Source organism: Struthio camelus, chromosome 17 (genome assembly GCF_040807025.1).
Source record: "Struthio camelus isolate bStrCam1 chromosome 17, bStrCam1.hap1, whole genome shotgun sequence".
NCBI classification, from domain to species: domain Eukaryota; kingdom Metazoa; phylum Chordata; class Aves; order Struthioniformes; family Struthionidae; genus Struthio; species Struthio camelus.
Window position 1 is genome coordinate 5,401,197 of NC_090958.1, and position 15,379 is coordinate 5,416,575.

Below are 15,379 nucleotides of genomic sequence, written 5' to 3' on the forward strand. Positions count from 1 at the left end.
CTGGTGATCTGATTTCCCTTTTCATTGCGGCATCAGTTGTCATCTCTGAGTCAGATGAGATTTTCAGCTTTCCAGAGGGACATTTTTTTGCTTGTTACGGTTTCTCCCAGATAAAGAATAGCAAGGAAGGTCCAGTTTTGGGGCCTCTGAGGCTTGGGTGGCCACTGGGTGAGCATTGGAGTGGAGCAGGGAGCTTATTGCAGGTCAAGGGAAGGCCTGTGCTCCTGCCGCGGCTTGCAGACGTGGATGAGAACTACGCACTGGGCTGTCTTCACCAGGGCTTGCCTTGTGGTGACTGAAGCATGTCGCCTACCATGATTTAAAAACCCTCCTCTTCCTCCTAGCAAAAGCTTGCCTTGAGTTGTTTTTTGCAATCTGTGCAATAATGCAGTTGCTCTTCTTAAAAATAAGGCAGCTATCATAACTGCATTCAAGAGGCTTCATAATATAACACCTTACCCTGATAAAGTCATATTTATCTTTCCTTTATATAAAACATTCTTGGACTTAGCAGGGCTATTCTGTAATTAGGAAGAGCATGAGGTGGATTTTGAGTGGTCTGAAGAGCTCTTCTGCTCTCACTTTTTACTGTAAGCTTGCTTTTCCTTCACTGGTCTTTGCAAGATGCTCACTGGATTTTGTTCCTTTCTATTAGTCAAAGTGGCCAGGTCATTTATGAAATCAGCCCAATTTTTGTCATGAAATCCCAAATTGCCTTAATTTAACCAAATCTAGGGTTTTGTTACAGCTCAGCCCTCGTTGCTGGAGGCTCAGCAGCCCTTAGGCTGCATACTTGGGTGTCCATGAATGTTGGGTGGGCTCATGCTGGAGCTCAGAGCCAGATCCCACTGCCAGAACCTCCTGGAGCGAGCAGGGCATCCCGATCCTGGGGTGCTGCTGGACTGGGTGACCTGAGTCCACAAGGACCTTGGCACGGGGCTACCTCAAATCATCTCAGAGCTGTCACAGCCTGGGAGAGAACAGAGGGGGACTGCGAAAAAAAAAAAAAAGGCCACAAAACCAAGGCCTGGCCTTGCTGAGGACTATGGAGCAGATCTGAGCCTGCCTGGTTGTCTCTCTCCACCTTGCCCACCTGGGGACAAGAGTCATGAGCATAAACGTCAAGAGCGCTGGTGGGGAAGGAAGAGAAAGTACCTTTGTGCCTTCTTTAATTGACCCCAGTGCTTAACGTCAGCTTGTAATTAAGAGCCCTGTGCACGGATCAAGGATGGAAATCGGAGCTCATCGGTGGGAGCTGAGAGCTTCCCTCCTGTGCTGGAGTGCTCTTGCCTCTGCCTCCCAGAGAAGAGAGGCGCCTGAGCATCACCGATGCTCCTGATTGCTGAGACGCCCTCCTACGCGGCCAAGATGAAGAGGAGCTGTCGAGTTCCTGGAGCGGTGATGGAGACGTAATGAGCTGAGCCAGTTCCTCGTGCTGTCCTGAGCCTCCAGCGCTGCCCCTTTGCGCAATGCCGTGGTGGCCGTGTTTCTAACGGGCTGGTGTCCTTTGCTGGCTTGCTCACGGTCTGCCTGAGAAAGTTTGGGGAAAACAGGATCAGGAGCGCACTGGTGATGGGGGGGGGGGGGGGGGTTCACCTCTCGGCACAGGTGGGAACGGAGCCGCAGGGTGATGGGGGTGTCTCTCTGGCCCCCAGAGCAAGAGCTGCTGCGCAGAGTGAGGCAGACCCAAGCTTTGAGATTTTGGTCACAGACTGAAGTTTGGGAAGGCAGGTGACTCCGAAGCCTGTCCCTCACCGCATGGGGATCGGTACCCTATGGAGGGAATCAAAGCCCCCAACAGGCAAAAACTTCTCATTATGAAAAGGCAGGTTCTTTGTTTTCTGTCCTGATACAACATCATGCGGCTTCTGTTACCTTCTACAAATGTACACTGCCAAATTTGGCTCAGACACGTGATCGAGCTGCTTAACAAGTCACCATCCATCAGCTGCACTGTAGTACCTGACCATTTACCTGCTCTTTGCTCACCATAAATGCAAAGTAATGTGGGCTAACTCCTCGTTAGACCACCTATGTCCCACAGCCACGTCCAGGGTGGCTTGTCCCTCCAGTGGATGCTTACCTTCTGCCAGAGAGGGAAGAGCATTGTTTTTGTAGAGCAGCCCCTTGGGGAGCAGGGGCAAGGGGGAGCCACATGAGTTGCCTGGAGGATTTTTTTTTTATGCCAGTGCCAGCATGGCCTTTTTTTCCACGCATTGCTCACATTTGCTGGACAAAGTTCAGTGTCACGTAGGGGCAAAGGGGAAGGAAGTCATGAGGGCTGGCTCTAGAGTGGGCCTGGCCTTGCCCACCGGCACCAAATCTCCTGCTCATCCCTGTCTTTGTCCGACTGCTGCAAGAGAAAACGAACCGGGTGTTAATACTGAGGGCATTAAAACCCCAGGTCACGCTTTGCCCATGTTCTTTTGAGGACTTTTGGGGCAATTGTGGCAGCGAGGACTCTGCGGCGGCGCGAGGACGTGGATGCGGCCGGTGCCAGCCCTGGGCATCGCTGCCCCTCGCCGCGGTCCCACGGCGGCCCTGCACCAGGAGCGCCGCCACCGTTTCTGCTCTCCATTTATCAAAGCAGGGTTAAGACCCAGGGCTCCCAAGGGTGCCGCGGGGTGGTTTGCTGGCAGCGCGGCGGGACGGGCACCCACGGCCCCGGCTCTGTGTTTCCTCAGGAGGGAGAACAAGCTGCGGATCCAGAACGGCTGGCTGTGCCACCTCGCCCCGGAGATCATCCGCCAGCTCTCGCCCGACACCGAGGAGGACAAGCTGCCCTTCTCCAAGCATTCGGATGTTTTTGCACTTGGGTGAGTCCCCGTGGTGGGCCGGGCGGGCAGCTGCGCTGCAGGGGACCGGCACGCTCGTGTCGGGTGTGACCTGTTCCCAGCAGCCGGATGGGCAGGGAAAGCAGAGCGGGAGCTCCCGTTGCTGGGGTCGGAGCATCTTCAGCTTCGGGAAGATTCCAATTAAAACCCCCCAAATCCACGTTTTTCAGCTCTAAACCGGGGCTGGCTTTGGGAAACAAGAATCAGCCCTTCCTGGGGATTTGTGTTTGGCGTGATGTCCTTTAATATTCCTAGCATGGCTAGTGCTGAGAAATCAGTTTGAAAGCGGGACGGGGGTGCAGCTGTACTCAGAATCCCCCTTTCTCCCTGATGGGTGTCTGCAAATGGCATCGCTGCAAAACCGAGGCGCGCAGGGGGAGGAGATGCCAAACGCCTGCGAATACAATAATTGATGAACCTCCTTTGGTGAGAGCGTTCAGTGAACCAGTTAATCATTTGCGCTATTTATCGAAAAGAAAACATCCTTTATGACAGGAGCCCAATCATTCCCCCGATAAAATCTTTCTCGGGGCAGACGCAGGGCTATAGGTTTTCTCCGGTGGATTAATTTTCTTGCGTGCTGTGCCAATGGACACCATAAAAACTGCAGGCTGCGGTGATTAGTTTATGTGGAGCTGTTATCTGATGTGATATTTCCATCAAAAATGCAGTAATTAAAGCTGTAAGGGTTTGGAGTTTTTTTCTCCCTCGAGATATAACTTTAGCACAAAAAAACCCCACAAAAGAAGTAATTAAGGGATCTTATCGAACTAAGTGAAAGTCCGTTATTTAGACTGGAAGTTGTTTTTTGGTTTGCTTTGGTATTGAGAGTTCTGCACTTATGTAAAGTTGCAGGCAAGTTCTTTAGACGGTTTTCCCCCGTTTTTGCGCTTTCTTGTTTCTGGTGTTCCCCAAGCCTGGGATGATGATGGCTCGTTCCCGGGGGGCGTTGCCATTGCAGCTGCAGAGGGGCTAGCTTGCACGTAATTTCCCCGTGTTGCTTTGGGGCTCAGTGATGACAATGGGCAAAGCTCTTTTAAAGACTCCTTAGACGACAGACTTCTAACAACTCTGGGAAGCTACGTCCTCGCTGCGTGGGTGGGCGATGGGCGCGATCCTCGATGGGAAACGGTGCGCATCCCCGCTGCCGTATCCCCGCGTGGTCGGCCCGCTGGTATTTTGTATAATCAAAAGGGAGATTTGCAGCCAAACCATGGATATTTTTCCCAAATTGGGATATCTACCTCCCCTTCCCAAGAGCTGCTTTTGGTTTATCAGGCTCCCGGTAGCTCTGCCAGGTTTACTGTGCACGTCGGCACCGTTTCTTGCAGGTTTAAGTGGCCGTGGTGGCAAACCTTGAAGGGACACTGCAGCTCAGGGAATTTGCCCTGGAAATAGGGGCTCTCACTGCCTTCTTGCTAGGCCTGCTCCTGCTGTGGCCCGCTGGGCTGTGGTGCTCAGTGCATCCCCGAACCTCCCTCTTCCCCAGGCGGATCCGTGGAGCGCATCGGGGGCAGCTGGAGCTGGAGCTTATCCCCAAGAAGTGGGGAACTGAGATTGCGGCGGGGGCTGTGAGCCTGGCGGCGCGGGGCGCTGGGCACGTTTCAGGGAGCTCGCCTGCGCACCGGCTGTCGCTTTGCAGTCCGTCCCTCCTTGGCCAGCTGAGACGCGCTCCCCTTCGCTGACGGATTCCTGCTTTTCCGTGAATACCTGGGAGAGGAAGCGCGCGAGGCCATCCATCTGCCCCCGCCGCGCGCGTTTTGCATTGTGCAGCAATCGCTGCTGTCATGGACAATACATTTTTTTTTTTCTTTCTCCCCCTCAAGTCACGTCTCGGTGCATGTTATAAATGCGGAGCAGAACAATACCCGTGGACAGGCCTGTCTGCCTCCGAGCGCTTCGGAAGCAGAAGATTGATGTTTCTTCAAAGCGTGGGGGAAGCGGATGAGAAATGCTGCACGGTAGCGGGGGCGGAGGACTGAGAAGGCAGCGGCGGCTGAGAGCGCGCGAGGGGTCTGCCAGGAGCGTGGCTGCTGTGGCGGCAGCTTGGGCCGGCACCAACTGTGGAAACTTAGCCCAGGCGCGAAGCCGTTTCAAGATATTCCCATGGCTGAATATAGGGAAAGAGGCTTAAAACGGTTGTGGCTCCAGCTCACCTCTGTATCTGAGCTGTAAGGGATCCGTCAGCCAAGCGCCTGCGGGTCCCGTGGCGTCGGCTGTCTGTATGGTGCCGTTACACATCAGCGAGGTGTGGTCTGCCAGAGTCTGCAGGCAGCAGATGCAGCAGCCTGGGGGTTAATGTAGTAAACTGCTAATCGCTTTAGGAGACACGTTTGGCAAATCCCCCAAGCTGTTGGGTGTCCACTGTACAGTTGGGGGCCTTTCAGTGTAAGCGTTTGCAGCGCTGCCCCCAAAGTCAGGGGCTTGGGCAGAGAGAGAGGGGCTGAATTCACAGTTAACTCGCCTGGCTGAATTACTCATTTTGGTTGAATTCAGCAAGGAAAGTGCTGCAGATTGACATGGAAATTAGGACCGAAGCACTTCAGAGAAGGTTGGTCCTCGGCGTATTGATAAGAGCAGCAGAGCAGCATATGGCCACGGGCTCACGTGTGCTCTCACCCGCAGGGAGGTGGCAGTGCTGCTGCCCCGGGAGGACGGATGGGACAGCTCACACGCCGTTGCTTTGACAGCCGAATGCTCTTTGCGGAGGGGGAAAAAAGAGCAAAAGCAAATTCTCACACTTCTCCTTCCACTAAGCTCCCTTCGACATGCAGCTGGAGCAGGTGGCGGGATTATAAAAGGTAGCCCGGCAGCTGTAAGGCGTATTTACCCCCTGCATTATCTATTAAGCTACTCCACATGCAGCAGGTCGAAGGACTATTGCAACGCAGTAGGAGATTTCCACTTGATGTAACAGGCTTACTATCGCATCTGCCCGCGGAGTCCGTCCTCCACCCGCCAGCCACGCTTGCCGCTGGGGTGTTGCCCTCGCCGCGCTGGGGTGCTGAGCGTCCGGCCTGCTGTGCGCAGTGGCCGTGGCACAGGGTTTCACCACCTAGCGTGAGGTGCCTTTGTATTTTGGATCGTGCCGGTGGTGATGAGGCTGTTCTGAGGATGCCAATGACCTGGTGGCTTGCTTGAAGCCAAGTCAGCAGCCTCGGTTTCTCTGTCTGTAAGATAGGAGTGGTGACCTCTTTGCAAAGAGCCCTCTGAGAAACTCTCCTGGCGGTGGGCACTAGATGGGGTTGGTTTTTTTTTTGTGGATGATTTTTGAGCAGGGAGAGGACATGGAGGCAAGTGTGACACTCAGGCTTGCCCCCTTGGGATACCTTCGAGCTCCTTAACTCTCCTAACCAGCAGTGCCACTCTCTCCTACAGCACTATCTGGTATGAGCTGCACGCGCGGGAATGGCCCTTCAAGACACAGCCGGCGGAGGCAATAATATGGCAGGTGGGAAGAGGGATGAAGCCCAACCTCAGCCAGATCGGAATGGGCAAGGAGATCTCGGTAAGTGGCGTGAGGCAAACGGCAGAGCCGTGTGTGCGTGCATGCATGCATGTGTGCACCGCATGGAGGGGGACTGTGCCCTGTTGCAGCGCACGGACACGGCAGCAGCGAATGCCCTGGGTGCTATGCCCCTCAGCCAATGCTCTGCCGTGCTGGTGATCTGCCAGCAGAAAAGCAAGGCATCCCTTCTTCCCCAGTCTGCAGGACGAGGACTCAGTTCCTGCCACCGTTGCCCAAATATTAATAAGGCCTGCACATCCCTTGCTCACCCTGGCTCTTCACAAGGAGGCGGTGATGGAGATGGGGCCCAAGCAATAGATTTCCCTGCAGGAGCTGATGAGGGACGCTGGGCTCAAGGATTGGGATGTGGGGCAGATGTTTGGTTTGGGGGACATGCCCGGAGAAGGTTTGGCTCTTATTTCTCATGCCCTGGCCCTGTGTGGCTGCAGGACATCCTCCTCTTCTGCTGGGCCTACGAGCAAGAGGAGAGACCCACCTTCACCAAGCTCATGGACATGCTGGAGAAACTGCCAAAGCGGAACCGTCGCCTTTCCCATCCCGGGCACTTCTGGAAGTCAGCGGAGTAAGTCTCTGCCTTCACCTTCCTCCCGAACTGTCCAGGACTTTGTTCTGGGCCCCCCGAGACACTGCTCATGCTGCTGAGGGGTTGGGGCTGGATGGACACACGGACGAGCTGTGGATGTGTTCAGTGCCATGTGCGTTCTTGCTGCCTCAAGGGGTGGGTGAGGTTGGGTAGGGAAGGGTGGTTGGTCACAGAGTGACGTTTGCAGCACATGTGAGTTGTCATTGCAATTCTGCCTGTCCTTGTTGCCTGCTGTCTTCTGGGTGAAAGACCTTGTAAAAATTGGAGGTGATCAGGAGGAGCCTGGTGATTTGCTTCCACTGGAAGATCCTATGTGAGGGAGAAAAACCGGGAGATGTCCAAGGGCAGACTAAAACCAGCATCTTCAAGGAGAAGTGAAGAGGTGATGAGGGTGGGAAGGAAGGAGCTAGAGCGAAGCAGGCAAGAGGAAGAGGGTTGCCCTGGAGGAAGGTGTCCCCACTGCAGTGTGCTCCATGCTAGGGCATGCAGTCATGGTTTCTCGGTGCCCCTGAGTTGCTACAAACATTGTCAGATCAGTGGGATCCCGTGTTTGATTCAGCAGAGGATGAAGGTTATTAGGTACATCTGCTTTATGGGCTGCTTCTGCAAATTCCTGGTGTTCACAGGCCCATATGGGTGTCAGAGGTGGGCCTTGACCTGGAGATGTCTTGGAGAGACATCTTGGGATACGCAGCACCTGCCTGCCTGGGATTTTGTTTGCCCTTGAGCCTTCCCGTGCAAAGCTTTCCCTCTTGTGAAGTCTGATTTTCCTTTTTGCCCAGAGAAATCAGCAGAGGGGGTGATTTCTGAAGGGTCCTTGCTTGGCCCGGAGTCACTCCTGAGACCTGCAGGCAACGTGACCTGGAGGTGGGGGGAAAGAGGATCGACTTCTGGTCTGTTACCGACAGCATGTGGCCAAATGGTGCTCCTTTCTGAGCTTTGGCTTAGTTACATCTCCCTCTGCTTCAGCAAAGATGCAGTGTGGGTAGGTCCTGAGCAAGGGTTTCAGGATTTGGTCTATTGGTAGAAGCAGAAAAAAATGCAGAAGAATTACTTAGAAACTAATATTCTTCCTTTGTAAGTTTGTGCGAGTGGGAACGTTTGCCTTAAAATTCCTCATATATCATTTATAAAAAATTCAACCAAAAGCCTAGTGTGGCACCATGCAGAGGTTTCCCACCCTTACCTAAAGGGAAGAGATTTCTCCTCATCCTGGAGCGCATTCACAGACTGTGGAAACCAGAAACCCGGGCGGAAGATAGGAAGCCACCTATAGGAAGAGATGGTCAGGTGCAAAGCTGACCTAGGGGTTGCTCTCCTGAGGGCACTCCTAACTGATGCACGCATCCTACTTGGGCCTGCCCAAGGGCTTTGAGATGCAGATGTCTCCTCCTGCATCTGCTGATCAGTCCTCCTCACTTTGTTAGCTCTGCCCGGCAGTCTGCGGCAGTCGTCTCTTGCCTCTTCTCGAACTGCAGGCTGTTTCAGGGTTGTGGACGCAACGACAGCTGGATGCGTCCCCCTTGTGCCACCCTTGTGCTCCCTCTTGGAGCGGCCTGTCCTTCATCCCATTCCCGTGAGCATCCGTGCTCGGGAGGGGCTCCAGCACCCCTGGGAACAAGGCAAAGGCAGCGGTCAGATGGCCCCCAAAGCACCCAGAATGCAAGCCTTTAATCAGGAGGGAAGTTAATTGCTGGTCTGTGCTCCGAGGAGGCAGCAGAGTGGCTCCAGCAGCCAGACGAGGAAAGCTGGAGGTGGCTGAACCCCAGCGCAGCAGCCTGTGTAATTGCTTGGTTGCGTTCGGAAAGGTCTTGCAATCACGGAGCGATGGTCTGGCTGCCATGGGCTTTTGCTTCTCCTTAATTACTGGCCCCCTCTTTTGCTTGCTCCACGTGAGGGGGCATTGCAGCTCGGCCCTTTGCCTACTGTCCGAGATGTCCATGCGGCTCGCGGTGCTCACTGGGAGCTGCCGTGCCGGGGTGATGCTAGCGCCGGGTTGCTCCTTTGCAGTGCCGTGGGCAAAACCGCTGAGCCGTCCCCTGCGGGTGCTGACTGCGCTCTGTGTTGTGTTTTTCCTTCCTCCAGGCTGTGACAGAAGGACATAAGGGACGGTGCCTTCCTCCCCTCTTCAGCTCTCCTCTCCTCTTCCTCCCTCTGTATGCTACCGAAGAGCCGAGGGCGCTGCGGACCGCCAGCGTGAGACGAAGGCAGCCTCTTCCCACACGGAGCTTTGCTCTGTCCTGCCACGCGGAGCCGGGATGCAGCCCGGACCCCCGTGTCGGCCTGGTGCCACACACCCATGGGAACGCGGGGGCCAGCTGCCCGCAGCCCGGCTGCGAGGGAGGAGACGGTGGACGGTCCTCCGGGGTTGCCCGGAGTTGCGCGTGGAGTTGCCCTTTGGGCGTTTGCCCGCCGGTTCCCTGCGGAGCAGGGGGGAAGCGAATGGGCAAACAGCTTTGATTTAACCCCAGGGCTTTTCCGATCCTAATCAGCATGGTCAGCGCTAGTGTTGTTCATTTGGGGGGATTTGCTTCTTCCTTGGTGGTTTTTTTTCTTTCTTTATTTTTATTTTATTTTATTTTTTGTTAAGGGAAAAAAAGGGGGGGACGTTGCTGATTCACCAGTTTGCCACTCGAGCCGGTGCCCGCCTGCCAGGGGAGTGGGAGCGTTGCTGCTCTTAGCTGCCTCCCGCGGAGAAAACCCATCTGCAGAGCTGGAGACGGGGGAGCCCGGCTCCCGCGCTCCTCCGCAGCCCCTTAATGGACATCCATGACCTTTCACAAGTGGCTTCTCTCCTTCCTGGCCGGACCCATTTGCGCTCCCCCACTCCGCGTCTCCCTCCCAGCAGGGCACGTATCCATATTCATGCTAAATTAGCCGTTTGCCCTGGCGTGGAGCTCATCAGCAAAGCCGCTCTCTTGTTCGCCCTCCTTGGTGCTGCTCTTACCCACTTTGCTCTTTTCGTGGCCCCTCTCTCCAGAAGTAGGTGGTGCAGGCAGCAGTGGGGTATTTAAGACCTCGCTGGACACATCCGGAGTCCGGGCGTGCGGCCGGAGCAGTTGTGTCTGGCCGCGTCTTCCCGTCGTGCCGGAGGTGGCCTCTGTCACCCGGCGGTGTGGCAGGTCGCGGGGCGAAAACGCACCCGCAGCGAGTGCAGGGTGTGCAGGGGTGTCAAGGCGAGCGTGCAGGGAACAGCAAGCCCGGAGACCCTTGTGGCAAATATTACCCGCTGCTGGGGCTTGGACCGCCCCACAGAGCTGCTCTCGGGGCTGCGGCTCGGGGCTGGAGTTTTCAGCGGGTCCCTCTGACCACCAGTTCAGACGGGCCCTGGAGCCCGTTGTGTGAGATGCCGAGCGACAGATGACAGCCAGTTGCGTTTTCAGGCCCTTACTGAACTTAATTGCTCAACTGGAGCCCTCTTGAATGATTTAATTGCGGAATAAGTTAGCTTTAATTTGGAGACGTTGCAGCTCTGCAAACTAACCAGTCCTGTTTCGTTTGCTAGGAGTTACTCCAACTCACTTCTGCCAATGTTTTGGCTGCTTTAGTGTGAGTAAGTAAAGGTTAGAAATGCCTGCTCCACGTTGCATTTAGGAAGAAATATCACTTTAATTAAGGAGGAACATAAGAAAGCGGTTGGATGCCCTTTCTGTCCTCTCTGTCTGTCCCGGGTTCATGGCGCAGGGCTTGAGTCTCTATCCGCAGGTCCAGAACAGGGGAAGCCAGGATTTTTGCATTTTGTCCCAATGTATTTAGTTTAGTTGAGTTTTACGTTTGCTCCTGGACTAACTCAGCGGCTGAAATAGGTTGTACATGAGGCAGGAGACCTCGCGGCAGCAGTAGGCTCAGAGGCGGATGCGATTTTTTGATCTGAGAGATGGGAAAATGTTCTTTCTTGCGCGAGGGTACGTTGCGGGCCAGGTTTAGCCAGTACCTGTAGCTCCCCTTGGCCTCGCTTTCCTTCGCCAAGAAAGGTGCAAACGGGGCAGCACTTCCTGCAGGAGCCGGCTGCCATCACGGCACCTGCCCTGGTTGCTGCTGGGGGCCATGATTGGGCTGATTTTCACCTGGTGACTCTGGAAGCTGCCACAGGTCTTGCAAATAGCTGGGAATTAAGTCAGGCTTAACATCCTGAGCCAGCGGCGCTCTTTGTAGAAAATCACTCAGAGCATCAGCAGCTGATGGGATTTTTCTCACAAGTGGAGCGTGCCAGAGAGAGATAAAAGGTGATGCCACAGTTGATACTCAGCACTAAATTCCCGTAGCCCCGTAGGTGTTGTGCAAACTTGCGTTAGGAGGTGCCACATCCTCCTCGGAAGGTGTAACGCGGGTTTGCTGCCCACGCGCCGAGCCCTCCTCCGCTCGCCTGGCTTTCGGTAGCAACATCTCACCTTGAAACATTTCCTCGCAAGACTTTGAGCAGCTGGTGACAGATGCCTCCCCTAATTTGTCGGCCAAGACTCAAGTGAAGGAGTTAGCTGATGAGCGGCGGGTTGACTGCGTTGCTCCGCAGAGGGCAGGGCGCTCGCCTTTCCGCGCCAGATCTTGGGTGTCTGCAAGTGATCCTATGCCCGACAGCTCTTAGCTTGTCTTCAGCCTTTAAGAGCCACATTTCTCTTTGCTACAGCTCTACCAGAGCTGGTTTTTTCCTGTCACCTTGGCCCCTCTTAATAAGTGGCCCCTGCGCTCACAAACAAAAACGTCACCGTTTCCTCTGCACCTCTCCTCTTCCTACCCCATGATAACGCCTCACCCAGGCCATGAGTAGAGAAAGCCGTTGCACAGTAGTGTAGATGGAAAAATAGCTACCCTGTGTTTGTCATAAATTAGCCCCGAAGAGCAGCTCCTTTCCCTCCATTCAGCGCAGCAACGATTGTTTATGCAGCCATGTTATTTGCATCGTGCTTTCTTGTTTTTGAAAGTCTTAATTATTCAAAAAAAAAAAGTTTTTTTTTTCACTCTTTGTTTTTTAACTCCAGCTTTGTGCATGCTCTTTTCCCGGTTTAAAAATATCCAGTCCTTCAGCCTGGAGAGAATGTAGGAAAAAAAACCCTCTCCACAATGCCCTCTAATAGGAGATCCGAAGGAGCAAGAAAGTTCATCCGGTTGCTCAGTTTAGCTGCGTGAGCTGCAGGAGAGACCTGGGTTATTTCAAGATGTGCTGGGCAAGAGTGGAGACCGTTTCCGAGCAGCGATGTTTGGAGCAGCGGCTTGTTTTGTACCAAATTGCCCCTCGCACCTCCGTGGGGGCCGTTATTGCTTGAGAGAGCTGGATCTGAGCTGCCCGTTCTCCTGGCCGCTGGGTGATGAGGGCTTAGTCCACCTTGGAGAATCAGGTCCTTCCTATTGTGGGGGAATTTTGAACCTTATTTGAGTGGAGATGCGGGGTGGTGATCCCACGCTGCAGCGGGCTCCTGTAGGCTGTCATCGTTTCTGAGCAGAGGACACTTGTAAGAGCAGGAGACTTTTCTGAGAGGGATCTGGAGAGTCGGCAGGACCCAGCGGTCTCCAGCGTGGTGCCGGCGATGCTCTGCTGGTCCCCTCCTTGAGCTGGTGGCTGCTTCGTTCCTAGTCACCCACCGAGGCTCTTCCCCGCGGACCCCTCATCCTGACCTTGCTGCCGTCGGAGGTTTCCCAAGGTCTCCGTGCTCACTAGTAACCCCGCGGCTGGGACCGAGCCGACAAAATCCAGTTAGGTGCGAGCCAGCGCAGCGCCAAGGGGTTGTTGCCTCTCTCTGGTGATGGAAGTGTGGTTTATGGTGCCAAAGCTCCATATCCTTCTTTGGCTGCTAACTTATATCTTGCAATCCTGTTTCTTTTCGTATCCACCTTTTCCCCCTCTCTCACCCCTTCATCTTCCGAGCGGTTTGGGCTGCACGGGGCCGTAATCCCATGTGAATCTCCGTTCCCCAGTGGTTCCCCAAGTCTGGCTTAGCCTTGAGCAATCCGGCGAGTTAACGGGTGGAATGAGCCAAGTCTGGCCCCAGCCGTTTTCGCCCAGCTCTCCCTCGACCCTGGCAGCAGCCCTGAGGAGGCAAAGGAGCTCTGCACCGGATCTCAGCCCTACGGCACCCGCAAACGTGCGTCTTGCATTTGGAGGAGCCGCTCGCCGCCTTCGGGCTTGGCAGGTGCTGCCCAAGAGTTTGCACACGCAGGTCGGTCTCGGCCCAGCCGGGCGACCCAGAGACGAGCGCTTGGCCAGGCCGTGAGCCCCCCAGACCGCGAGCGCTCGGCGAGTTGCATGTGGTTCCTCCTTTTCTCCATTTATTTATTTTTATTTATTTCTATTTATTTATTTATTTTATTTTATTTTCGCAAACGGTGATTCTTGGGGAAGCTTTGTCCGCTGCAAAAGCCTTTTGAGTTTCCGGTCCCTGTAAAGTATGCTGTTACATTTTCTTGTACATAAGGTATATATAAATATATATACATATCTCTATATGTATGTATATAGATATATACATATATAACAAGCTCTAAATCCTGTACAGTTTCAAACTGAACTTGATGGCCTGCTTTGTTTTCTCAGTGTTAGTTCTGACCGTTGCAGAATGAGCTACTTTTAATTTCTGTTTTCCTCTTTCTGTTTTCTTTTTATAAATATATACATAAATATACATATATATTTTGTTGTTGTTGTTGCAAAATTCTTGTCACTGGAAAAGAACAGTTGATTCTGGTGCAAATAAAAAAATAAAACCACACACACACACACATGCACACACATGCACACACACACACACACAGAGAAAAGAGAAAGGCGTGATGGATCTCCCCGATGTAAATTTGTACAGTAACATTTATAACGTTTTCTACACTTTAAGAAAGTATTTATAATTTCCGCTGTCTGACTGAGTGCGAATCTCTGTGACCTGCCGAAACGGTTAGCCATTCGTTCCCGTGGTTTCAGGGTTTTTTTTCCTCTTTTTTTTTATTTCTTTCTTTTTCGTGCAGTGTTTGGTGAGGTGACAGTGTATGAATTATTTATGCCAATAAAAAACTTTGCAAATGATTGCACCCCAGGCTCGTGCTGCTCTGCCTCTCCCGGGGGGCCTGGAGCATCCTCGCCGCCCGGCCCCGTGGAGGAGACACTGGGGCTGCGCGCAGCTGCCGCTCGCTTTGTTGCCTTCTCCCACGCTGTTTGACCGCGGGGCCAACATCAATCTGCAACAACGACGGCGGCTGCCGCCGATGCCGCGGTTTGGGAGAAAATCGCAGCGGACTGGTAGTGCTTCCGCCCAGCCCGTCCCTCCTCTGAGCGCTCGGACGGCCAAGCAACAACGGCTCGCCGTTAATAAGCCGTGAACGCGCGATGCTCGCCCCGGCGATGGCCTCCAGGAAACTGTGTGGCGTGCCGGGCAGGGGTTATCGTCGCCTTCGGGATGGGGAAAGTGAGGCTGAGCGGAAGGGGCTGTCCCAGAAGTAGAGGGTTTGGGGCCAAAGAGCGGGTTTTGGCTGCTTGCCAGCACCAGCCTGCTCCGCGCTGATACCCTGCCAGGCTCCCGGAGGGTTTGTGTGGCTTTGCTGCTTCCTGCTGGGTATAGCACCACCACGGACCGGTCCGGCTAGCTGCACCGAGGTGTCACCGCAACTTGGGTATTTGCAATAAATAGAGCCTGGGGGGTGAACCCGGAGCGTTACTGGTTGGCACTGGGGTGTAACTGGGCAGCGATGTCGCTAGCGCGCCAGGGACAGAGCCGCTAATTGAAACCGTAGCTGCAGCTCCCAGCACCTGCTGAGCCCAGGGCAGGGGATGCTGAGCTCGCTTGATGTCTAGTATATAATGAGGCACCAGCACACGGATAAATATGCAATATATTCCCTAAACAACCCTAGCAATGGTGTTTGCAGACTAGAGCGTCCCCTGAGCGGTATCTGTATATACACACATGTGTCTGAGTGTGCACAGAAGGAAGGAGCCTCCTAAATATATGCATGTGTATGTAATTTCCTTCTTGCTGTAGATGCATCATGAGCCATTAATATCTAACAGGTGAAAAGGAAATGCATGGAGTGAAATACGAGCTTAAATACCAGGACTTTGCCTCCTGTGCTCCTGTTGCAGCCAGGTCTCCTCTGTTTGGAAGACTGCAGTAACTCGGCAATGAAGCTGGACACTGTTTGCCCCCTATGGTGGGGGTCTGTGGGACGTGCGTGACGGTAAGTGTCTCCACAGCTGATGCGTGCTCGGGCTGGCAGCTGTAAGGAGGTATAATCCCCAAACAGAGCTGTCCCGTTTGGTCTGATGACTCTTTGGCCCCTGCCACTGGGGCTCCCTGGGCAGAGCGCCGCAGGGTGCTGCCCCAGCCCTGTTGCTCCTGGGCCGAGCGCAGCCCTGGATGTTCGTCCCTTGACCTCTGAGCCGTTCCCTCCCTGCAGCCATGCTGCCCCGAGCCTTGGTCCCCGCTCGAGAGCCGCCTCCGCCGGCTGATC

At 54.2% G+C, this 15,379-nt stretch overlaps 1 protein-coding gene across 2 annotated transcripts in view; it reads left to right on the plus strand.

The window, feature by feature from the left end:
- The window catches only part of KSR2 (kinase suppressor of ras 2), a 98,094-nt gene extending 84,136 nt beyond the window's left edge, over positions 1-13,958 (plus strand). For both annotated transcript variants that reach the window (XM_068911145.1, XM_068911146.1), the window contains 4 exons: positions 2,685-2,816; positions 6,213-6,342; positions 6,792-6,925; positions 9,032-13,958. In XM_068911145.1, the coding sequence (XP_068767246.1) occupies positions 2,685-2,816; positions 6,213-6,342; positions 6,792-6,925; positions 9,032-9,038 (403 nt within the window). In that variant the 3' untranslated portion in view covers positions 9,039-13,958. The remainder of the gene's footprint in view (positions 1-2,684; positions 2,817-6,212; positions 6,343-6,791; positions 6,926-9,031) is intronic.
- Positions 13,959-15,379: the final 1,421 nt, after the last annotated feature.